This window comes from Epargyreus clarus, unplaced genomic scaffold, assembly GCF_041222505.1.
Source record: "Epargyreus clarus isolate Ecla_fem2 unplaced genomic scaffold, WU_Ecla_fem_2.2 ptg000029l, whole genome shotgun sequence".
Lineage (NCBI taxonomy): Eukaryota > Metazoa > Arthropoda > Insecta > Lepidoptera > Hesperiidae > Epargyreus > Epargyreus clarus.
In genome coordinates this window covers 402,365-428,652 of record NW_027332235.1, presented here as the reverse complement: position 1 = coordinate 428,652, position 26,288 = coordinate 402,365, and the positions used below count along the sequence as shown (strand labels likewise).

Below are 26,288 nucleotides of genomic sequence, written 5' to 3'. Positions count from 1 at the left end.
ACCAGGACATTTTACGTTTCGACAAATATTACTGTTTTGGTATTTGTTTACGTATTCGCCCATACAAATTCCAATCAGCGCCCCTAGCGGATTGTGTCCGAACTAGAAAATCCTATGGGCCAATACGTAAACAAATACCAAAACAGTCATATTTGTCAAAACGTAAAAACTCCTGGTAAGGGTACAGTGTACTGATTAATGATACTTAGCTTACCCTTTCCCATCACACACTCCATTCAACTTGTTGTTGAATGGAGTGTGTGTGTGAGTTGAGATTTTCCATTCCATTAACGTAATCTTAGGGTCACTTTGATCCTTTAATCGCAGGATCCTAATTTTCCGCGTCTTGATTCCTATCAAATCTTCTCACTTACTTTCCCCGAGGAATTGAACTTTTGGCAAATTTCTTGTGGTCGGGTCAGAAATTATAAACAGAGAACGTAATGACTTTGAAATTTTCACGAACTTCCTAAATACTTGTTTTGGATGAAAAATTCAATGTTGACTCAAGTAATTGCTTTCCTGTGTAATTAGATTGAAACTTGAAGGTAGAGCCTTTGTATTCTGTTTGTATTATATCTCTGGCTTATAGCAGCATTAAGCACTGCTATGTTTTGGTTTGAAAGAGTGTGGTAAGGGAGATATAGTTATCCGAGGCGTTACAGAGTATTCTTCAGGGGTACCATCGCATCTTTAACCTCAGGTAGCACTCTAATCACATCTGGGGTTGTCTATATAGGTCCATGGGCAATAGATCCTTACCGTCGGTTTTACTGCATGCTCGTATACTATTTCCATATTATAAAAAAAAACTGTGTTTGGATCGAAAATGCTAGGATTCCCTGTAACATGCGTGCTATGGACACACACAGAGACAAATACACAAACACTCAAACCCAGAAATCTAAATTCGCCTTTTAGATATCTGTCTGGCCGGGGATCGAACCCGGGACCCTGCGCGTCAGACCGGTATGGTGCCCGGATCAAAAACGTATATAAACAGACTACCTACCTACTAAACACTTGTTTTGGATACAAACAGATTTGTCTGGTAATTTTGTTTTCGATGTAATTAATTTGAAACTAGCAGCGCATTTCTCAACAAAACTTTGACGCTATCAACTGTTCTTATAACAACGAAGCTTCACAGTTGATTAGATCAGTGTTTTGTGCGGGACCGACCGGCACCCCAGTCACAGCGCATCTACGGCGGCCTACGGACGCGTAGCACGCGCGTAGCTGTTCGCTACGATCGTAGTCGAATGAAAACTTTGTATTGTATTTTCGTAGCGTTACTAACATTAGCATCGTTTTAATCTAATTTTATATTTTAGTAACTTTAGTGTCGTAAATATATTCAGTTAAAACTTGTTAATAAGTTATTTATAGTTCGAGTGTTTGATAATTTCTTGAGAAAATGGGAGTTAAAATATCTAAATAAACTATAATGGAATATTTAAAAAGTAAGTTAAATACTTAAAACGTAAAATACAATGTCTATAATGGAAACTTAGAAAAAGTTCTCGAACTATCCAAAAATGGAAGAGTTTATGCGCCCAAACGAAACGGAAGAACAATTCTCCTGGCGATGCACAAACCTTACATACTTCGATTGTACCGAGGAGGAGATGCTCTGGCACATGATGGGGCCAAGACGGCTGCCTCTGTTGAAAATAGTGCCGATATCCGCGTTCCTGTTGATGATTTTCCTGACCGGCGTGGTGGGGAACGTGGCGGTGTGCGTGGTGATCGTCCGACACCCGGCTATGCACACAGACACAAATTACTATCTGTTCAGCTTGGCTGTTAGCGATCTGTTGCTGTTGTTGTTCGGTAAGTTTGTTTTTGTACACGGCTCATAAAAACTAAGCATTCGCTTCATAACATTATTTTTCTATTACAAAATTTATATCTATCTGTAAAATTTGTACTGAAAATTGTTATTTTTGTTTGTTTAATAAATAATCGCAAATGTATTATTATTGAAGGCTGTCGAAGTTAAAGTAATTTATTTTAAACTAAAAGTATTTAGGTTATAGAAATCTTAAAAAAAAGCAAGAAAAAAAAATATGTAAAGTAATGAAAGTTAAAATAAATATTTAATTATTTTAAAGTAAAAATATTAAAAATTTATTTCCATTATCGATAAAATAACATTATAATAAGAATATAATCTTGGGATATAAACAAGAATGCTAATAAAATAGGTTATGAGTACATATTTTTAAGTAAGTAGTTCATTAATTAAAAATCTTTTATTAACTTAGTAATATTTTAGTGTAATCTTTTTAAAACTTTCTATGATAAACAGAAACCAGTAGCAAACACTCAAATAACTTTCTTATTTTTAAAATTAGAACTAAAAGACTTTTGAAAAGTTGAAAATAGTGGCAATGTAGTTCCTATCTTACAAGCTGCTCTTTATAAGTTTTATATTAGTCCCCGAGGACAGGCAGACAGGGCAGGCTTTATTTTAAGACTTAGAGGGTCTTGTTTGTGTGGGCTTAAATAATTGCGTCATGTAATATTAATTTTAGTGTACCTAATAATACTTCGTTTAAATTAATTATAAGTAAACTATTAATAGGTGCTGTTTTAATTAGATATTATTAAAGGTGGAAGAACCCTTTGTGGTTCGACTCCGGCGGCACCAGCGCTACTCCTATTTTTGTCTAATAATAACAGTGTTAAGTGCTGCTGTGTTCTGGTTTTAAAGTTTGTGGTAAAGGAGACATACTTTTCCGAGGCGTTCCAGCTTAGTCCTCAGGGGTAGCGGTCTCAGGTAGGAATATCTAATCCTATCTGGGGTTGATTGCAGACGTTCATCGGCGGCAGTAGACACTTACAATCAGGTTTAAATGAGATATTATTAAAACTAATATATGCAACACATGGGTGGGGAAATCAAAATATTGTAGCAAATATCTATCTGTCTTTTATGATTTACATGTACGTTCAAAAACTCTCAATCAAGGGGTCCGAGGTTTGTGTCTCAGACATGCAAATTTTATTATAAACTAGTTTTTGCCCGCGGCTTCGCCCGCGTTTAAAAGAAAATAATATAACATACTAACATACATAAAACTGAAAATTCGTACTTTCAACTTTGCTAAAGATCATCACTTGATCAAATGCATAGTTTAGGATTAAATCCTTACTAATATCGATTAAAATAATCGATGTTTTGGTTCCAAATGATCGATTCTCCGATTAATCGATCTTAGATTACCATCCCTAGTTCCCGTGGGATTTCCGGGATAAAACTATCCTATGTCCTTTCTCGCGTCTCAGACTATCTTTGTACAAAATTTTATTAAAATCGGTTCAGTGGTTTAGGCGTGAAGAAGAGACAGCCCGACAGATGTCTGTCTGTTACTTACGACAGAGTTACTTTCGGATGTATAATATTAGAAAGGATGGATTTATAATATTAGTAAGGATATACGTGCGTATTACAAATTACTTAAATGCATTTTGCGGGACTTACACGGCTGAGAGTTCTTCCAAAGGTAGCAATTTACACATGGCCAATGCAGTGGATTATGGTCTAAATTCGTCTCACTCCTAGAGGACCTGCACCGCAGTGGGACAATAATAGGTTGATGGAGACGACAATATACAATAACGAACTACATTCCGTGTCGTGACAGAACTCATAACGACAAATTCCCTAAACGAAAGTTACAGAAATAGCTCTCCAATTAGTATACTGAATTGATATTAGGTAACAATAAGAAATACTAAGAAAGATTAGAAAATGCCAGGCCTATGTCTAGCTGAATTGCTATATTCTGACTCATGAAATAATAATATCACGTTCACACCCACATCAGGATTACTTTTTGGTTCTATGAACAATAAACATGGAAAGAGAAAATATATAAATTAATAAAAACAAACAAGTACCATTTACATCTTAAATTGTGTCAACTTTTTTTATAATAAGAGTAGCAGACGAGAATGCAGTCCACCTGATGGTAAGTGGCTACTGTCGCCCATGGACATCTGTGATCAACCCCAGATAGGATTAGATATTCCTACCTGAGGTCGGCCACAGATGCGCCGCTACCCCTATGGACTAAGCTTGAACGCCTCAGAAAAATATGTCCGCATGCTCCTCTGCTACTCTTATATTATAAAACAAATAAGTATATGAATATCTGGACCATGAATACATTCCTAATTTCAGGAGAAAGATTTATAAATATTTGACCACAGATCTCGTTAAATAAATCAAAAACGAATTGAAAGATTACAATGAATAATTTTGAAAGGTACCGTTTCGTTTGGGAACAAATAAAGAATAATTTATTCTATCGATAGAGGATTTTATTATTTTTTGTTGAATCAATCTAAACTTTATTTGTTTTCACCGCGCTGGATAATCCGGGGAACAAAGAATTTAATTTTTATAACTGTTGGTTTTAATATTAAAAGTGGTAGATCCTTTTGTGGTTCGGCTCTAGCGGCATCACCGTTACTCCTATTTGCTCATAACGGCAGTGTTAAGCGCTGCCGTGTTCTGGTTTGAAGGGTGTGGTAAGGGAGACATATTCTTCGGCGTTCCAGCTTCTTGGTTTTGAAGGGTACTTTTAAAGAAACTCTTTATGGTTCTACTTTGGAGGCACTATCGAGATATCTATCTTTTAATATAATATATTTTCTTTTGAGCGCTTCTATGTTGTGTTTTAAAGAATATGATAATAGAAAATCACTTTTGCAAGGTGTTCCAACTTAGTCCTCAGCAATAGCAACGCATTTGGTTGATCTCAGATAGTATTCTAATCTAATCTAATGATTACAAATGTCCATTTGCGATAGTGACCACTTATCAAGTGAATTGAACCCTTTTTTCCTACTTTTATATTATAAAACACTAACCTTGGCTTATTTAGAAGTTGAGTGAATAAAAATAGTTTCTCATTATGCGAACAGTATTGCAAGTTGCAACCCATTCATTCACTTAAGGCCCGGTCAAACAGAACGCGTATTTTAGCGCCGCGCTAGGCGTTATCGCTAGAAGAAAATCTTGACGCCGCGCTCTAGCACCGAGTTGTGTTGTACGGGGTTACTACTGTACCCTTACCATGAGTTTTCATAACATCCCACAATATTACGTTACGTTTACTCAATCCGTTATTCTGTTCCGTTTGCTTCAGTACACTGAGTAAACGTCACAATAAGTATGTGCTCAAGTCTCTTTGTCTGCCTCACATTTTCGCAAAAAAGAGAGACAAAACTAGAGCTCCATTTGTCATTTTAGACATTTAATGTTACGTTACTGACACTATAGTTCAGATACAATCTGCTAGGGGCGCTGATTGGAATTTGTATGGGCTAATACGTATACAAATACCAAAACAGTCATATTTGTCAAAAAGTAAAAACTCATGGTTAAGGTCACACAGAGCGCGTACGCGTACGCTTGTCGCGGCGCTCGGCGTTCCTGTCGCCGGGCGTTGTATTTTTTTACAGATTTGCGTACAAGCGTCATTGTGTGGGAAAAATTATGTGCGGGCGTACGAATACGCGCGTACACGTACGTGCTCTGTGTGACCGCTTACTAATAGCTCAGTACAATACAACTCAGGGGCGTCAAGATTTACTACTAGCGCTGACGCCCTAGCGCGGCGCTAGAATACGCGCTCTATGTGTCCAGGCCTTTAGGGCAACGCTGCTTAAGTGGAATTGTAAAGTGCAGAAGCGTTTTTGACAGCTAAAAATAAAGTAAAAAGGTTAATGTCGTAAGTACTGAACAATTTTTAGGAAGTCTTAAAATGTTGTCTATTTTGTAGTTACTTAGCGGCACTAAGTGTAGTGTGTTTTTTATTTGTTTTTAATTCGCGTGTTACTTGTTTGAAAAACCATAGATTTGTTATTGTCGTTTAGGGCAAGTTTAAATGTTTCTTATTAGTTATAACAACTTTGCACTACTGTTTTGGGCTGTAAGTGAAGTGTGGTGGTGGAGGCTTCACAGTGAAACTTAGATATATATGAGACTTTAGGTAGAACCTTTGCTAAATATAAATTGTCCATGGACGGCATAAAACATTTACCATTAGACGGACTTACATTATGGTAAATAAAACTATCACAGGATTCTGAACCCGTTTTGTGTTATATCAGCATAATCATTTTCTAAGCTCACAACATTCATACGAAATAAAATATAAAACCCTTATTAACAATTTGTGTCCATCAGTATTACTATCCTAAAAATGAAAGGGTCCTGCCGGAGCGCGGTTAGTTATTATTCCCGTAGACCGCACAAAGACGCGATCAAAAGGTAGTTTTGTGGGCTTTCAACTTTGACTTTGAGGGCGAAGCCTCAGGGGTAGCAACGCCAGTGACCCAATTTAAGTAGATAAGATGGTGTTTAGAGCAATTATTATTATACGTGTTTTCTCAACCTGCAAAACAGTTGGGTTAAGCCGACGCTGGAGAATTGAGAACTTGAAAAGGGCACACCTATTAGAGAGTACGGTACAAAACCTCTATCTTCAATATTTTATAAACGCAGTGGTTAAAGTTAACCGTAAGCCAATATAAACTCAACTTTAGATCACCGAAATATTTTTAACATGATTTTTTATCACTATCTGTAAACCAAATTTTGTTAAAACTTGTGTTATTTATTATTATTAGAAGCAACAATCCGTTTTCAGACATATATTATAGTACTCACATTTAACTATTATTAAATTGATAGTACAATTTTTTTTTTAATGATTTGGGACAGAGAATAAACGTAAATTTTGGATTTCTGCAGTACTTTTCACAAATGTTAACTGTTCTAAATCACACTCTTCCGTGTGAGATCCACCTATATTCGTAATTCGTAATCCGAAGTTTTCGCTTCACGTATTACCATAAAAATAATATAATATGGAAAAGACAAATTAACTTACTGGCAAGCTCACTGACTGATTGCCAAAACTGGTGTATAGACGCGCAAGATTAATTAATTTAATTATAATTTATCTTCGAAATTGCTTAAGGATAATTATAATAACAGTTAATTTAATCTGCGCTACGAAGGTTACGAAACCCTTTGCGAAGGAGCAAACAAGAGGGTGCTTAATAATATTCTCAGAGGTATGAGAATGGTTCGTTGGACATAAACCCTTCTCATCCCAGAAAGATCCCAGTGCCCTTTACTGAGATAGGACAGTGCTAACTTATGTTTTTAAAAAAAGTGGAAGGTGGTAAAACCCTTTATAGTTCAGCTCCTGCGGCACCAACTCTACGCCTATTTCTGCCTAATTACAGCACTATTATGCGCTGCACTGTTCTGGTTTCTGGTTTTTTTTTTATATAATATAGGAGTAGCAGACGAGCATACAGTCCACCTGATGGTAAGTGGCTACTGCCGCCCATGGACATCTTTAATCAACCCCAGATAGGATTAGATATTCCCACCTATGGTCGGCCACAGATGCGCCGCTACCCCTGAGGACTAAGCTGGAATGCCTCGGAAAAGTCTGTCTCCCTTACCACACCCTTCAAACCGGAACACAGCAGCGCCTAGCACTGCTGTTATTAGGTAGAAATAGGTGTGGCGGTGGTGCCGCCGGAGTCGAACCAAAAAGGGTTCTACCACCTTCAAAACCTGGTTCAGCTTGGTGTTCCGATTTGGTTGCCGAACTCAGGTCATCCTATCTATAATCCTATCTGGAATATCTATGGGCCGCAGTAGTCACATACCATTAAATGAACTATACGATCGCTTACTACTTCTTTATTAAATAAAATTAGTCTTAACCACCTCTATAAAAAAGCAGAAATAAGTACGAAGTTCCTCGTTAAATTTAAACCACGAAAAAATTATTGCTCAACAGGTACTCCTGTATCAAAGAACACTAGCTTCCATTTATCACGCCGTCTTGTTCAGGTCGTTGGTCCTGGTCGGAGGGCGACCTGTGCTGCTTTTGCTTGCGTGGTCGCCACTCGAGGACCCTTTTCCCTATCGGTTATTGGTCCTCCGAGGGAAGAGGCCATTGCCTATTGCCACTTCAGCCTGCCAAGTGTAACACTATCTTGTAATGTAATAATCATAAGGTTCAAACATACCCTCTGAACTATTAAATTACAGGAAAATGTAGTGAAGGCTCTTTAATATATCTCATTTTCTCCGAGGCTTTAGATATACATAGGATCGTATATTGAAATCCAATACATCATGACGAAACGTAATTTTGAAGATATGCGATACGGCGTCGGATATCCGTGGCGTATACCCAATTTCATTACTTACTTATCCCGGGGGATACACACGTCATGCCAACGTGTCTGATGGAGGATCGTGCTCAGATTTTACTAATAGACGGAAATGATCCTACCTTCGTATTTGTCAAGCATGAAAGAGGCTTAAAAACTGAGATTAAGAGGATTGTTTTTTTTGGATGGTAGAATTATCTGATAATAGCCTAAAGGCACTTATTTTTGCCATATAATATAAATTTGTCCGTTTTTATCTAGAAAGATATAATAAAAATGTAATATTGGGTGTGGTAAGGTGAATTTAATTTTACTATCATCATCATCATCAACAACCCTTTATCGTCGTACTGCTGGGCGCGGATCTCCTCTCAGAATGAGAAGGATTTGGCCATAGTCTACCGCGCTGGCCAAGTGCGTATTGATACACTTCACATACCTTTTGAGATTTTTTTTTATAAATCTCTCAGGTATGCAGGTTTCCTCACGATGCTTTCCTTCACCGTTAGCAAGTGATAATTAATTTCTAATACGCACATAACTTTGAAAAATCAGAGGTGCGTGCCTGGGATTTGAACCTTGGACCCCTCGATCGAGAGGCCGAGTTTCTTAACCACTAGGCTATCACTGCTTTTACTATGATTGGCTTCAAGTAGACTTCTGTTCTATATCGAGTTAGTTACATTTACGTTTATGGGCGGTAGTGTCCTCGTAACATTAGATGGGCTGCGTGACAAAAATACTTTAACTAGGATAGTAATTATCATGGACACATGCAAAGACGAATACACAAACGTTCAGACCTATAACAGAAATCTAAATTAAAAATTCATCATTTAGAATTGTGTATGGCCAAGGATCGAACCTGGAACCGTCTACGCGTCCGACCGATATGGTGACCGCTTCACTACGCAGTTCGTCAAATAATTCGTTCTACCGGGGAGCAAGTCTCTAAGCTTAAATCTCGGGGATACAGTTACGATGGACATACAGCTAACGATGGATTTGCCCGTCTATTCTGATTCTGTTTGGCTTGTCTCTGTGTGTTGTTACGTGTACACAGCACACAAAGACGCTAACAAACAGGGAAGCCTACATAGCCTTGTTTGTCTTATTACTAGGAATTATCTGTATTTCGGTACTATAGAAACACCAATACACGTATACAAAGAAAAAATTGAAAGTGGTAGAATCCTCTGTAGTTCGACTCCGGTGGCACCACTGCCAGGCCTATTTCGACCGAATAACAATTAAGCGCTGCTATGTTCTGGCTTAAAGGGAGATAAGATAAGGGATATATATTTTTCAGAGGCATTCCAGCTTAGTTCTCAGGGGTATCAGCTCATCCATGGCTGTATCCAGGTAGGAAAATAATCTGGGTTTAGGTAGGTAGGTAGTAAAATAATATTATAAAAATAAATAAATAAGTAACCTTTTTTTTGTTTACGAGGGGGAAACCTTGAAAAGGTACCCGACGACGTGGGAGCGCTGCCGGGTTATGTTGGATTTTTACCGCATTAAAACCTCCCGGTAGCCGTCCTTAGGTCTTGGTGGAGAAACCCGGGATCTCCGATGGAACACGGCTGGAGTCCTCCGAGCGCGATGCCCCAATCGGGCTCTTCCCTGGGGGCAACAGTTTACGCTCCTCCCACACACCTGGTGTTTACAACGGTATGCGGCCACACACACCGTCGTCCTTCCCGGGGGTTACTTGCTGGACGGTTTGAGCTCCCACTCTTGCCGCCCGCAACCCCAGAAGCCCCGTTTTAGTCGCCTCTTACGACAGGCAGGGGATACCGTAGTCCTATTTTAGTCCCGAGACTACAGGGACAAAATAAATAAGAAACGTAGAATACTGAATAGGTGCCGTAAATCACGATTCAGCTTCGGCGCTCCGGGAACTATTCTATTCGTAAATAAATATTCACTTTTATATTATAATACAATGTAAGTAAAACTGTCTCTACTTATTGATAACGGACGAACGGATTTTAACGTAATAAAAAGTAAAACCCGACTATCTAAGAGATTTTGTTTTGTTTTTATTGATTTCCTCTACGAATAGAAGGCGCTGTCACATTAAATGTTCAATTTAATGTGACATCACATGGTCAGCGAAGTAAAAGTTATTCCCAACGATACCACATATGTGAAATTATAATAAGTTATTTGAAAGAACAAATGTAATCCTTGTTTTGTCTTGTCGTGCAAAGGTAAAAATAAAGTAAATACTTTCTTCATCATCAACCCATTATTGTCCCACTGCTGGGCACGGGTCTCTTCTCAGAATGAAAAGGATTAGGCCATAGCTAACCGCGCTGGCGAAGTGCGTGTTGGTGGACTTCACATACCTTTGAGATATTTTTTTAATCTCACAGATGTGCAGGTTTTCCCACGATGTTTTCGTTCACCGTTTTAAACAAGTGATAATTAATTTCTAATACGCACATAACTTGGAAAATTCAGAGGTGAGCCTGGGATTTGAACCTCGGACCTCTCGTTCGAGCGGCCGAGTTTCTTAACCATTAGGCTACTCGTATCACTGCTTTTTTATACTATACGATACTTTCTTAACAAATACATAGTTATTTATTCGTATTGTACAGTTTACCCGAAGGAAACTAAGTTATATATCATGGTGTATAACTAGTGTAGAGTGATTTATGTGCAATAAATTGACAAATAATAATTTTCAAACAATATGTTATCACAAACAGACTAATGAAAGTATTTTGTATACGCTTTCACTTGTGGACTTCTTGTGTAGAAGTTTATATTACTTTTAAATAAGTTATGAATTGTAATTATTATCGTACTATTCTTTGTTGTCTACATAAAAAAATATTTTATTTGTATATCTTTGTTTCAAAGGACGTATATACGGTGGGGTAGTTTAGGGGGTGGAGGCCCCCTTAGCAAAGGCGAGAATAAAAAATTGAAATCATAGGACCTTTTTTCAAGTCAGCGAATAATAATTATTAAAAGGCGAGAAGAAAGAATATTTTTTTCCTTTTTTGTATCTGCTTCTTTTCTATAATATTGAAGTAACAAGCGAACATGCAGTCCTCCTGTACCTACCCTTACCATGAGTTTTCAAAACGTCCCACAATTTTACGTTACGTTTACTTAATCCATTATTCTGTTCCGTTTGCTTCAGTAAACTGAGTAAACGTAACAATAAGTAACTGCTTAAGTGACGATGAACTTTTTGTCTACCTTACATGTTCGCAAAAAAGAGAGACAAAACATAAAGCGCCATTTTGTAAATTGAGACATTTAATACTACGTTACTGACAATAGTTCTGATACAATCCGCTAGGGGCGCTGATTGGAAATTGTATGGGCAAATACGTAAACAAATACCAAAATAGTCATATTTGTCAAAACGTAAAAACCCATGGTGAGGGTACTGATGGTAAAATTCCTTCCTAAGGTTGGCCACAGATGTGTGGCTACCCCTAAGGACTAAATTGGAACGTCTCAGATAAGTATGTCTCACTTACTACACTCATCAAAGCGGACACAAGCAAACACAGAATCGCTTGTCATTGCTGTTATTAAATAGAAGGTGTGTGAAGTAGGTGTGTTAATGGTAACTCCGCAGTCGAACCGTAAGGAGTTTAAACCTTCAAAATTATACCGGACCCAAATAACCTAGCTCCTAATATAACACCGGACTCTATTACTTGAATAGCTATTCATCATCATCATTTCAGCCTTTATTATTCCACTGCTGGACATAGGCCTCCCCTGAGGTGTGCCACAACACTCGGACCTCCACCGCTCTCATCCAGCCACTACCACCAGCCCTCTTAAGGTCGTCGGTCCAGCGTGCCGGAGGGCGTCCTACGATCCGCCTGCCGATACGTGTTCGCTATTCGAGAACTCGCCTGCCCCATCGGCCATCGGTCCTGCGACATATGTGACAATAGCTAATATTGGGCCAAAATAGGTGTGATGGTGGTGCCTCCGGACTCAAAACACCTTCAAAATAATACTTGACCTAAATAACACAGCTCCTAATATAATACCCGACTTTATTACATGGATGATACTGTGAATACCTAGCCGGTGGCCTGCTCGTGCCGTGTTTTTATCTCCAGTATTCAGATTTCATCACGTTCTAAAGCCTAGCCATTAACAACGCTTCCGTGTTGTGTTTTTTGAAATAGCACTGCTGTATTTTAAGATTCCCTCTTATAAACAGAACTCCAGTGTTACTCTTTTCCGTGCATGTACTGTTTTTGGAACTAAATTCTTTAATGCGGTTTACCGTAGGAGTTGAAGGGTAAACATCATAACATAAGGAAATAGCGTTATACAGCCATCATAAGACTTTCCCTCTCTATCTCTGTATAGTATACTCGAGTGAGTGTCAGAACTCGAGTAGACAAGCTTCGTATGCGGTAGGTTATATTTTATTTCTCAACATTTTCCCGCGGACATTTTGTTTACCTTGTTTTTTTTGTACTAAATCCAAGTGTTACAACAAATACTAAGGAGACAATAATCTTATTGTAGGTTGCAATGAAGTTTCTGAAGGTTTCTGAATCACGCTATTGAAGTTTTCTCAACATCTTAAGCCGGCTACAGGCTCACGCGAGAAGTCTCGCCGAGAAATTGCGCGAGAACCGAGAAGGCATCTACAGTCTCTACCTATACTAGGCTGTTTTATTTTCTCATCCGAGAAACCCGAGCGGGCAAAATGCCGACACGGATCGGAGAACAGGCGAGCGCGAGAACGAAGAGACAAGAAAGTGATCACACTCACGCTTCTCGGGTGTTCTGGACGTAAATCTGTAGCCGGTATTAAATTTTTTTTTATTATATAAGAGTAGCAGACGAGCATACAGTCCACCTTATGGTAAGTGGCTACTGCCGCCCATGGACATCTGTAATCAACCCTACATAGGATTAGATATTCCTAACTGAGGTCGGGCACAGATGCGCTACCCTTGCGGACTAAGCTGGAACGCCTCGGAAAAGTCTGTCCCTTACCACACCGTTCAAAACGGAACACAGCAGCGCCTAACGCTGCTGTTATTAGGTAGAAATAGGTGTGGCGGTGGTGCTGCCGGAGTCGAACCACAAAGGTTTCTACCACCTTCAAAATATACAAGCTCCGAACGGAGATTCTTGGACAGCTACTGACTGGGCATGATCACCAAGCCCGGCGTAACATCTCCCTTTGTCTTTGTGGTGATTATGCCTCTTTGCCAAATTTTACTTAAATGTTCTACTTTCTAAAATTATCCAAAAAAGCGTCTCGTAAACGTATCTTTATGAAAATATTCCTCCTAACATTGTCTTTGCAAGCGTTTGCTTTGTGGTCTGAAGTTTTAGGTCGTTGATTATTTTGTAGATAACAAAAGTTCCTTTGTAAATGCTAAAACTTTCTGTTCAACTGTTTACTTGTAAACTTTTCTGTATGTATGTTTGAAATTGGGAGAACCCTTTGTGGTTCGACTCCGGCGGCACCACCTCCACACCTATTTCTACCTAATAACAGCAGTGTTAGACGCTGCTGTGTTCCGGTTTGAAGGGTGTGGTAAGCGAGATAGACTTTGCTGAGGCGTTCCAGCTTAGTCTTCAGGGTAGCGGCGCATCTGTGGCCGACCTCAGGTAGGAATATCTAATCCTACTTGTGGTTGATTACAGATGTCCATGGGCGGCAGTAGCCACTTACCATCAGGTGGACTGCATGCTCGTCTGCTACTCCTATATTATAAAAAAAGGAATGTAGATATGTATGTGTTACACTGCGATCTGACGATACATTTGACGATTTGATCGCTTTTTAATTTGAAAATGCGTCGGTAACCCACTACTGTACCACTGCTGGGCATAAGTCTTTTCTGAAAGTGGCGTTTAACCCAAAATGTACCACGCAAGCCACGTAGATGGTAGATTTCAGACATTTTTGAGAATGAGATTTTTTTAAGTAACGCTTACGAAATAAAATGAAATGAAATATATATATTTTTTTGTTTAGGCCTGTGGAAACATTTAGGTACATATTATCAGTTACAATAGTTTTTCCTATACTACTACCGGATCGGAACGCGACCTCAACTGACGAGATCCAGTAAGATACTCAGCGGGTTTATTTTTTATCGATAATCATAAATTTATTTCCTTTTTATTTATATTTTTAATTCCTTCATATTATTAGTTATATAGGATCTTCCTGATGTTAAATAAATCTAATACTTCTTCGTTCGTTCAATTAATCTATAACTTCGAAGCACCAGCCTGGGATTTCGAGCCCTCAAATAGAAGACTACCACTTTTTATGCTACAAGATGAACACGCAACTAAACTTTACTGCGGCTGATTGCAAACATTCCTAATTTACACGTGTGCTAAGAACTGGCGGGTTGGCAATAAGCAAATGTGTGTTCTAACTTTACACATGTTAAACTTCTGCTACAAAACGTGTTTGGGGTTTTTGAAGATATGTTACGAGGTTTGCATTTTGAATTACAGCGGTAAAATCATAAAAAAATGTTAAGGAAATAATTAAGAAAACAAAGGGAATTTAATTAAATAACTTAATCTACTTCTTGTCATAAAACCAAATCCATAATTTACCCACGAAATGCAAAATTTTGTCAAAGTTTTAATGACATAAAATATGACCTATATATATGTTTCGGTAGCAATGACCACAGGTCGTTCATCATTTGATCATAATCGTTTGTTATTTCAATCTGAGTAGTCAGTAATCAGTAATTATTGCATAATTCAGGTTTTTACAAGGTTTTTGGTGAGATATGGTTAGCCTTAATATTTAATTCATTTTCTGTATTCCTCGGAAACCTATATATTTAATGCTAAATAAGTCTAAATTTTCTTTTCAAAGTTTCTTAAAAAAAACACTTCTTTTATCCACAGTAAAAAGACAAAACTTAACCTTTACAATTAAACAGTACCCACAAGAAATGCGTTTACAGCGTAATACTAGCAACATCAGATTACAAATTAACTTTACCTCCGGTCTGACCTTTTGTTCAGTACCCTTAGGGCGTTTGTCCACCGCCGCCGTAAGTACGGTTACGGTATGGTTGCATAACGAACGAGATTGTTTCGGGCCGATTTTAATATGAAGTGATGGACGTGCGGTGGACACGCGGCTTTAGTCATATACTATGTATCGCTACTTCAGCGGCGCCATCTGACGGTCCCGGTGGCGGTGGACGAACGCCCATAGTATGAGATTTTACGTTTACTCGAAATGTTCACCGTTTACGTTTTCGCACACAGCGCCCCCGTGGACCGTATCGGAACTAAAGTTCCAAGGTATAAAGAACAATAACGCTATCAAAATAAAAATAAAAATGTAAAAATAAATGCATCGTATTTATATTTGTAAAATTAAATGTCGTTACAATTGACTATTCAGTTTTTTTAAATTCATAATGCGAAATTCAAGTTCCAATACGGTCCACGGGGGCGCTGTATGTCTAACGTAAATGGTGAACGTTTTTAAGCAAACGTAAAACTTGTACTAGGGGTACAGATTACAAATTAATTTTATGTCCGGCCTGACCTTTTGTTCAGAACTCGGGCTCCATTCCGTCAGATATTACATTACATCATTTAAGGCGCAGCTGATCAAGTAATATTGAACACATTCTCTCAATAAACGGAATGTTGGAACATGATTACATTGATATCGCTGGGGTGTCTGTTCATAATGGTTTATTAGATTGTTGTGGAGTTTCTCATGCTGTTTCTTTTCGAATGTTGCAATCTTATTTTTGCGTTGTCAATTCGTAGTCTTACTACTGGGTACAGGTCTCTCAAAGATAAAGGAGTTTTGGCCTTATTCCATTGCGCTGGTTAAGTGCGAATTAGTAGACTTTACATACCTTAGAGTATGTATTACAAATATTCATCACATGCTGAGTAATACACTTACTAAAAGTCTCAGTGTCTTTTTTAAGTTTACAAACGTGTGTTAAGTCTACCGATTCTCACTTAACCAACGCGGTAGTTTACGGCCCTTTTGCTGATAGGAGACCCGTGCACAGCCATAGGTTGTTGATGACAATCATAATACCTATCCGCATCTTGTCAGTGCGATAGACAAAGACTTAAGTATATTCGCTTTATTTCGTGAGCCTTAAAATCCTTGTAATTTAATAAAACTTTTTGTTTAAGGAAAATAGCAAAGACCCAGTAATTAAACGACTTACAGTCGATGAACATGATATAAATGGTACAAAAGAAACTCAACTGAGTTTAATTAGTTATATCCAATGACCTCATATTATAATAGAAAATAAAAGGTTTGTGAAACGTATTTTATTATATATTTACAATAACTAGTATCAGTAAATTTGGTTTAAGAAAAAATAACGCAAGTTTTCATCTTAAATTTTAACCACGTCGTGAGTTCTTATGACGAACATGCGTACGTAGATTTCCGGACTAAAACCATAGATATTACTTATAACGAAACAAATCGAAATCAATAGTTATAACACCATTTTATTTTTTGTAACATTTAGATACATCCTTTATTGTCTTCTATCATATTTTAGTAACCAAATTATGAAAGGTCTCGACAGAGTGCTGTCATCTTAAGCCTTTGGGAATAGCAAGCCGCCAAGCTATTAACAAAGCGTAAAAATGCTAAAATTCGACTATTCACTTAGCCAATAACGGTAGCGAATTCCCCAATGCCCTGATAAGTGCCTCTGTTGCTGAACCATTTATCGCAAACAAAACCCATTGGCGTTCTCAATACGTGTTTTTAGGGTTCCGTACTCAAATGGTGTCAACAGAACCCTATTACTTAGTATCTGCTGTCCATTCATTCGTTTTACAACAAATACGCAAAATAAAAGTTCAAAACTAAAAAGAGTTCTCATACAAGAAATCGTTTTCTTTGGGATTTTATTCCACTTTATTTTTGGAATCATAATGAATCGGTAAGCGCTAGAAATTTTTATGTGAAATGTACATTGTACAAATTATTAAACGTATATTTCATAAAATGTTTATAACAAAATTTATGAAAGTAAAAATAAAAATCAAATATAAATGAAACATCTATGTTCGAGATATTTCCCCATATTTGCCTGTTGAGTACATGTTGCAGTGTACGGAACTCTTCACGTGCCTCCGACTCGCACTTATCCGGTGTTATTCGAGCAATTTACTATTCAACCTCGACTGAGTAGGACTTCGGCATTTGCCAATTATTGCCGGCAATTTCATTCCAAATTACACTGTCGATTGCGTAAATATTGCCGAATGTCGAGAAGTGTTATTTGATAGGACAAACGTTATTTAGTAGAATCCCCTGTGGTTCGACTCTGGCGGCACCACCGTCACACCTTTTTGTGCAAAATAACAGTAGTAATGCGGCTATATTCTAGTTTGAAGGATGGCGTAGAGGAGACATACTTTTCCGAGGAATTCCAGCTTAATCCTCAGGGGTAGCGGTGGGTTTAAATCATTATTTTAACGATTTAATTAACGACCCTGTCCTATTAAAAGTTTAAGCAAGCGATAATTAATTTTAATAACAAAACTAAACTACGAAAAAGAGATACGCAATCATATATAATACGCATATCTCCAAAGTAGAGCCTTCAGAGGATTCCGTTCCGATAAGCAATTACTGCTTTAATATTTATTATCATTAATTGAATTTAACCTCTGAATACAATTTATGCGCATATTAACAAGTAATTACCACCAGCTTTGATGGCATTTCCAGTATCATAGGGTAACCTATATTACTTATAATTCTCATTAATAATTACATAACCCTTCTCAATCTGCACACTCTGTAATAGGACAGTAATGGGTTGATTATGATAATTATTCATTAACACACTTTTATTAGCTTGGGTTGTATGTATGTATGTAGGTACGTAACAGTAACGGAATCTTTGAACCCGATTTCTATCCACTTTGAACGTTCAGTTTATTTTAAATTTTGGAAAATTATGAAAAGCCCATGACAATACACGATTTTAATAATTTTGTACCATTGTCCTTATCAACATCCTCAGGATTAACGATTTTCGAGGCGAGAGAAAGCGCCTTAGGGAGAGTTCAGGCAAAGTTACTAGATTGATTTTTAGTTTTGAAAAATAATAATTGGTACAGGATCCCTAGTATAGTTTTCATCATTTATTACTAACAAGCTGATTTTTCGTGAGTAGCTTCGTTTCGACAAGACGCCCAACATTTTTCCTTACAGCAATGTTGGTAAATGGTAGCTTGATGGGGCAGCAAGGATAAAATATGTTGACCGGACGAATTCTAAAAATTTATTACTAACCAAATTTTTCTTTGTTAATTATCAAGATAATTATTTAAATAACGTGAAAAAATTTTTGTCCTACAAAATATAAGGTTTTTATTAAGGCGTCCCCCCTCTCCAACATGTATCATAAACAAGGTCATGAAAAATAATTACTAACCAGCTGATTTTTTTTTTATTGGCTGTCTACCATTTACATAGTCTACCATGCACATTGTCCTACAAATTGCATGGTATGTCATCTCGGACCTACGCTGAAAAGATGTTAATTCCGCAGGATTATTTTTTTTATTAGTAACTGTAGGACAAAGGTATCACGTGATAGGATAATATAATTTTTATCTAAATAAAACAATGTCCTACAAAAAAAAGGGTAACTTTTATTAATCCTACAAGATTTGTAATTTAACTATAATATAATATAAATAAACTATAAAACTGGCGGACTGGAATAACGTACTTCGCAATTTGTAGGACAATGTGGGTAGTAAGCTGTGTAAATGTTAGACAGCTAATAAAAAAAAAATCAGCTGGTTAGTAATTATTTTTCATGACCTTGTTTATGATACATGTTGGAGACGGGGGACGCCTTAAAAAAAACCTTATATTTTGTAGGACAAATATTTTTTCACGTTATTTAGATAATTGTCTCGATAATTAATAAAAAGAAATTCGGTTAGTAATATTTTTTTTTGATTCGTCAAATCAACATATTTCATCCCTATTATTTTAGTTATAAACCACAATCGAGAACTTTCGTACGAGAATTTGTTGGGCGTCTCATTGAAACGAAGCTATTCTGGAACACTCAGCTTGATACTAATTATTTTTACATTAAGTATTAGTACTACAACTTTTAAGTGTAGGTCCGAGATGACATACCATGTAATTTGTAGGACAATGTGCATGGTAGACTATGTAAATGGTAGACAGCCAATAAAAAAAAAATCAGCTGGTTAGTAATTATTTTTCATGACCTTGTTTATGATACATGTTGGAGAAGGGGGACGCCTTAATAAAAACCTTATATTTTGTAGGACAAAAATTTTTTCACGTTATTTAAATAATTATCTTGATAATTAACAAAGAAAAATTTGGTTAGTAATAAATTTTTAGAATTCGTCCGGTCAACATATTTTATCCTTGCTGCCCCATCAAGCTACCATTTACCAACATTGCTGTAAGGAAAAATGTTGGGCGTCTTGTCGAAACGAAGCTACTCACGAAAAATCAGCTTGTTATTAATAAATGATGAAAACTATACTAGGGATCCTGTACTAAATGTTATTTCCCTATAACTCAAATGTACTGACATATCTATAATGCCATCTTGTAGAATGATTTTTAGGATTCCGTACTCAAAGGATAAAACGAAACCCTCCTCTGTCTGTTCGTGAGTCACAGGGCTTTATCTCTTAAACCGTAATAGATAGACACTTGATTTTTTTTACAGACGATGCATATTGATGGTCGCTATAACAACAAATACTAAAAATTAATAAAATAAATATAGTTCAAAAAACTAAAAAACACGCTTTTATGATAAAATCAAGCGTGTTTTTTAGTTTTTTGAACTATATTTATTTATAAGTTTATCTCGCAAGTAATTGGATTGAATCACAGTTTTGCGAACTACCGTCAGCCTAATAACAGCAGCGCGTAACACTGCTATTATTAGGCAGAAATAGGTGTGGCGGTGGTGCCGCCGGAGTCCAACCACACAGGGTTTAACCAGTGGTGGACTTGGTCCTCCTATTTCTACCTAATAACAGTAGTGTTAGGCGCTGCTGTGTTCCGGTTTGAAGGGTGTGGTGAGGGAGACAGACTTTACCGAGGCGTTCCAGCTTAGTACCCAGGGGTAGCGGCGCATCTGTGGCCGACCTTAGGTAGGAGTATTTAATCCTATCTGTGGTTGATTACAAATCTCCATGGGCGGCAGTAGCCACTTACCATCAGATGGACTGCATGCTCGTCTGCTACTCCTATATTATAAAAAAAGGTCGTCGGAGGTCCAGAACGAAATGTTGAATGAGGCCCGGAGCTGAAACTTGGCGACCTTTTTTTTCGCCGATTACTACACAGAGTTTTTCACAGATTATTTGGTTCTGATAATTTTTCTTTTTAGCTTATAACGCAACGTAAACAGATATTTCGGAAGGGTTAGCAACTGTGTTTGGGGGCCCTACCACGTATGGGGGCCCGGGGCGGACCTCTCCTTCCGCCCACCCTTAATTCGCTACAGGGTTTAAGCACCTTCAAAACTGCGTTCTAACTTATATAAACAAACAATTAACAGAATACTCGTCTACTATTCAACACTACAAATTTCTGCGTATTTGAAACTACTCATATCTATTCAGCTGAATAAAATGTCAAGTGGTCAGTTAGTTGGAAAACATTGATTGCTATTGTTGAATTGCACAAAGTTATCACTCACCTTTCACCTATCACTGACCTTTTTAATAATAGTTTTTGAAAAATCAGTGGCATTTCATTATTTAGTTTTATTCAAATATAAAAATATCCGTCACATACTAAGTATTCTACATTATTACTTGTAAAAGCATTGATAGCCTAGCATAGTTTTTTTAGTAGTGGTTTTAAATTCGAAATTATAATCCGTGTCTGAGGTTCTAATACCAGTTTTTAGTATTTACCTCGAATTTTTCATTTTTGCGTATTGTAAATTAATTAAAAAAATTTAAAGGTGAAGAAAAACATCAAACGAAGTCTGCAACCTTCAGAGTTTTCAAAAGAAAAATGTATGCATGAAAACCACCCAGTTTACTATTATTGCCTATATCCCTCTTACACTGAGAGGAAACCTGTGCCTAGACGTGGGATACTAATAAAGACAATGATAGTACAAAAAAGCAAATAAGGTCTTAAGACAATACTTCTCGTTATAACATTACATTACAGTATGTATGATAAGCCAGAAATTATTGATAAATACAATGATAGTGCAAAAAAGCAAATAAGGTCTTAAGAAAATACTTCTCATTACAACATTACATTACAGTATGTACTACAAGCCAGACATTATTGATAAAAACAATGATACTACAAAAAAGCAAATAAGGTCTTAAGAAAATAATTCTTATTACAACATTTGAAGGTGGTAGAACCCTTTGTGGTTCGACTCCGGCGGCACCACCGCCACACCTATTTCTACCTAATAACTGCAGTGTTAGGTGCTGCTGTGTTCCGGTTTGAAGGGTGTGGTAAGGGAGAAAAACTTTTCCGAGGCATTCTAGCTTAGTCCTCAGGGGTAATATCTCAGGGCCGACCTCAGGTAGGAATATCTATATCTAATCCTATCTGGGGTTTATTACAGATGTCCATGGGCGGCAGTAGCCACTTACCATCAGGTGGACTGCATGCTCGTCTGCTACTCCGATATTATAAAAAAAAAAACATTACATTACAGTATGTATGACAAGCCAGGCAATACGCCCACACCACAAATAAGTGATTTTACCACAAAAATAAATAAAATACATACGAATATTCTTCAACATTTTCAAAAAGATACCAAGAAACTACAACAAATTAAATTTAATTTCTTTAGTTTTATCCAAGAGGAAACTAGGATGCAAAATTTCAACTTCAGGATTCACATATTCCTTCACAATTCATAATTGAAATGTTGGTAGATTCTCCGCATAACTTTTCGCAGAATATTTGCTGAGGATTCTTGGTTTGACAAGTTCTGGTAGACCCACCATAAGCGACTAACGAAAGACGATAATCTCTGTGAATGTCCTTAATTTATTTGTTTATTATTAATTCTATTACGAAAAGATTTCATATTTTCATAAGGCAATTTTTAAATACAGGCTGCGGTCGTTAAACCACATACGGATGATTTCTTGTGGAAACCTTCGACACCAAAGATTTTGTGAAGAACAACATTTCTGGTACTCTCGTCCGACTACTATTATGAATGCTTCTTCTGGTAATATAACATACATATGAACGACAGTATTTTTAATATTATAATTATATCGTCAAAATATTAGCTTCAATTACGTCAATATCGAGGCGATCCAGCTCCTCGATACGACAGACCTAGTGAGAAGACTCAAACGGACTAAACCCTTTGAGTTCGTGAAATGACACAGTGTAGTGATAGTGAAATAGTGATAAGTGAACATTAAGAACACAAGAACAATGTGTCTACTCCTTCATTTTCAATTTTAATTCTAAGATTCAATTAAGGAACAGTAAATAGTATTTGTGGAAAAAGTGTGGGGCGCTTTACGAACCTGATAAATGGAGCACCCCGCGCTTTTTTCACAATTATACTATTTACTGTTCCTTAATTGCTTCTTAGAATGAAAATTATTGTCTACTTTTTAGTTGATTTTATCATAAATGCGTGTTTTTTAGTTTTTTGAACTATAATTATTAAACAAAAGTGACGTCACGGCGTTTATCTGAGGTACAGGTACTAAGATAACAACATTAGCAATCTTATTAAACAACCTTATCAATATTCACGACGTTATTTATCAGTAGCGTTCCAATTTAGTTCTTAGGGGTAGTAATGTCCCCGTAGCCGAACTCAGGCAAGGCTCTAATCTTTTTTGCAGCGACAGTTGCAACTTACCATCAGGTGGACTGCATGCTATTTGCTACTTGTATATAAAAAGACAGAGGGTTTGGTCAATTGTAGTCAGCGATAAATCTGATCGTCGTCGTGTCGTAGTCGTAAACATTAAACAAACTTCACGAATAAACACCTATTTGCATTGAATAGGTCGTATTAAGTATTCAATTGAAGGTTTTCTACACTAATTCCACGTCTTGTCACCGACTTAACACCTTCAAAGTCGAAATTGTAAGAAATAATTTTGATTTCTTCTTTCCTATTCAGGGAAGCTGTGATTGACAGCTTCAGAAATGAGTTGAGAGCAAACGGATTACGAGGACATTTGAATTAAATATTTTTATCAAAGGACGTTCAGATGATCTTAATTTTTCATCCGGCCTTAATAAAATCTTGAGGTCAATGAACTTGTGCTAATAAATTGAAAGATTGAACTAGCCAACGAGTTTACATCCACTTAATGATGATGTCATATTCATTCGTTTTTTTTTTCTAATATTAGTAGGAGTAGCAGACGAGCATCCAGTCCACCTGATGGTAAATGGCTACTGCCGTTTATGGACATCTGTAATTAACCCCAAATAGGATTAGATATTTCTAACGATTCGAAAAAGTCTGTCTCATGTACCAAACCCTTAAGACCGGAACACAGCAGCGCCTAACACTGCTGTTATAACCTCTGTTCTACATTTATGGTTTGAAGGTGGTTGAACCTTTTGTGGTTCGACTCTGGCGACACCACCACCACAACTATTTTTGTCTATTAACAGTAATGTTAAGCGCTGATGTGTTCTGGTCTGAAGGATGTGGTAAGGGAAAGATACTTTTCCGATGCGTTCCAGCTTAGTCCTTAGGGGTTAATTAAGATAGGAATATCTAATCTTATCTGGGGTTCATTACAGATGTCCATGGGCGGCAGTAGCGACTTACCGTCAGGTTGACTGTATGGTCGTCTGATACTCCTTTAATATAAAAAAAAGAAAAACTGGCACTAATCTTTTAAGCCTATCCGAAAAGGTCGTGCGATTATTGGTAATTATGTGCATCGAATTAGGAATCGAAGCAGATTCACATGGCTGAGTTGTTATAATTTAGTTTGTCGGAGCTTGCAACACGAGTAACTTTAGATAATATTTCTATTCAATTGGCTCTGTCCGATTCTATCTGTGTTATAAGTATATTTGTTTTTGAAAAATCTACCACCTTCAAAAGTTATTGTATCAAAGAAAGTATGATTTTCTGTATCGTACGTTAAAAGTTTACAAATATAAACGGGGCACAAATAAATTAACATTTAATTAATTTTTCGGTTTATGAACGTTTGAAATTAAATTTAGTATTAGATAGTTTTAATGGTTCGTAATGTCAAATTTGATGAGAATAATAATAGCAACCTTTTACGAAACAAATAATGTAACTTTATTCCATCAAAATTATCCAATATCTATTTTCGTTTACGAGAATTTCTCAATACAATAATTAATTTAATAAAACTTTCGAAACTAAAATAGAACTCGAGTCACATCAAATACGTTATAATTTGATATAGAACCTTTCGAAAACATACTATTTACATAGATTAGTAAAGATACTTCGCCGCCTTGAAATTGAATGAAGCCACAAACGGCTTATTTTAGTAAGTTCTTTTTTTGAATTCTTGACAAATAAGAACATTTTTAGAGAAAATTTACGAATAAATAACTAATACTGCGTAATTTACGTAATAAATAAATAATTATTTCAAATATTTTAGGGACATTTTAGCACGGAGACGTGGCAAAACTTTTTTACGCAACTACTTCAATTCTCAAAACTGGGTACATTTTCTTGTTAGGAGTGAGAAATCTTTACTAATCTATGACTATTTACTGTAAAACCCAAAACAAAAACGTAATACCACCACAATCCACAATCCACAAAAGTTTACTGATAATAATTATTTCTTTGTCCCCAGGTCTTCCAAACGATCTCTCAGTGTATTGGCATCAGTATCCATACAGCCTCGGGGTCGTATTCTGCAAGCTACGTGCGCTCATTTCTGAAGCGTAAGTACCTACTTGCTTTATTATTTAGGTCCTTCGAATCTCACGTTTATGTGTCTAAGTGTAAAAAGGGGAGGTATATAAACGTTCAGGTTCGGAGAAAGCATCATATTTTAAGGTTTTGTATAGTAAAGAATACTTTATTTATAGGATGTAAAATTTATTGTAGTTCTACTCAGACATTACCAATTAAAATGTCGTAGAGCCCTCTGCAGTTTGATTCTAGCGGCACCACCGCCACGCCTAATAGCAGCAGTGTTAAGCGCGTTTAAAAAGGTTGACGACCAAAACATTAAAGTTGGTAGCACTCCCATAAACAAAAGAGTATAATATCTTTATTTTATCTTTATATGCATGCACGTGTTTGTGTCAAATATTAAAAAATATATTAGCATTCTGCACTTCTTTGTATAAACTGTAACTGGGGGTACAAAATTTCTGCTTCACGTATTAATATATTCTATAAATGTTTTACAAAAATGTACTCCTATAATACTGTAATAGTCGAGAGCACAAAATGTTTCGAGTCAGCATACGAAACTTCCATACGACTTGCGTCAGCTGGAATTTTGAATTTCGAACGTGCTCGCTACTGGGTCGTGAAAAGAGATTTTCAAATACGAATTTTTAATACGATAAAAATATTTCGGTAAACTGAATTTTTATAGGAGTAATATGATAACATTTTTCGCAAACAAACATAAGCACAAATCTGTTGTTGAATTTTGTGCATATGTTGCATAGTTTTTTTTATAATTAAGTAAATGGACGTTGTGCTCTGATGAATATTATCTATGTCCAAAACTTAGACAAAAATAACGTATATTTTTATTATTTTCGAGATAACTGTTTTTTTGTTTATTACGAACAATAACAGTTATATTTATAACCGATGACGGATAACCACCAAGATCATATTATGTATAGTCTGCTCCAAACTGCTAGTCTGCTCTGAAGTTTTTGCGAGCAGGTGTAGTCATACAATTTGCTATGGCGACGCGATTCATTTCTATATTCAGAACGGACTAGCACTTTTACGCGGACTTAATAATCATTTGAATTAAATTATAACACATAATAAACAATGAAATCCAAAAATACACATATGGAAACACAAACATAATTATGAACTTAT

General features: G+C 36.6%; 1 protein-coding gene across 1 annotated transcript; it reads left to right on the top strand.

Moving 5' to 3' along the window:
• The first annotated feature begins 1,538 nt into the window (after positions 1 to 1,538).
• On the top strand, positions 1,539 to 25,160 carry LOC140754544 (neuropeptides capa receptor-like). The gene is made up of 2 exons (XM_073089585.1): positions 1,539 to 1,833; positions 25,066 to 25,160. The coding sequence occupies exons 1-2, from the start codon at positions 1,539 to 1,541 to the stop codon at positions 25,158 to 25,160; spliced, it is 390 nt and encodes a 129-aa protein (XP_072945686.1).
• Positions 25,161 to 26,288: the final 1,128 nt, after the last annotated feature.

Excerpts from the sequence above, each read along its gene's own strand:
- LOC140754544 (XM_073089585.1), top strand. The coding sequence starts at position 1,539 with ATGGAAGAGTTTATGCGCCCAAACGAAACGGAAGAACAATTCTCCTGG. Across the intron at positions 1,834-25,065 it reads TCTGTTGCTGTTGTTGTTCG|GTCTTCCAAACGATCTCTCA; the intron begins GTAAGTTTGTTT and ends CTTTGTCCCCAG.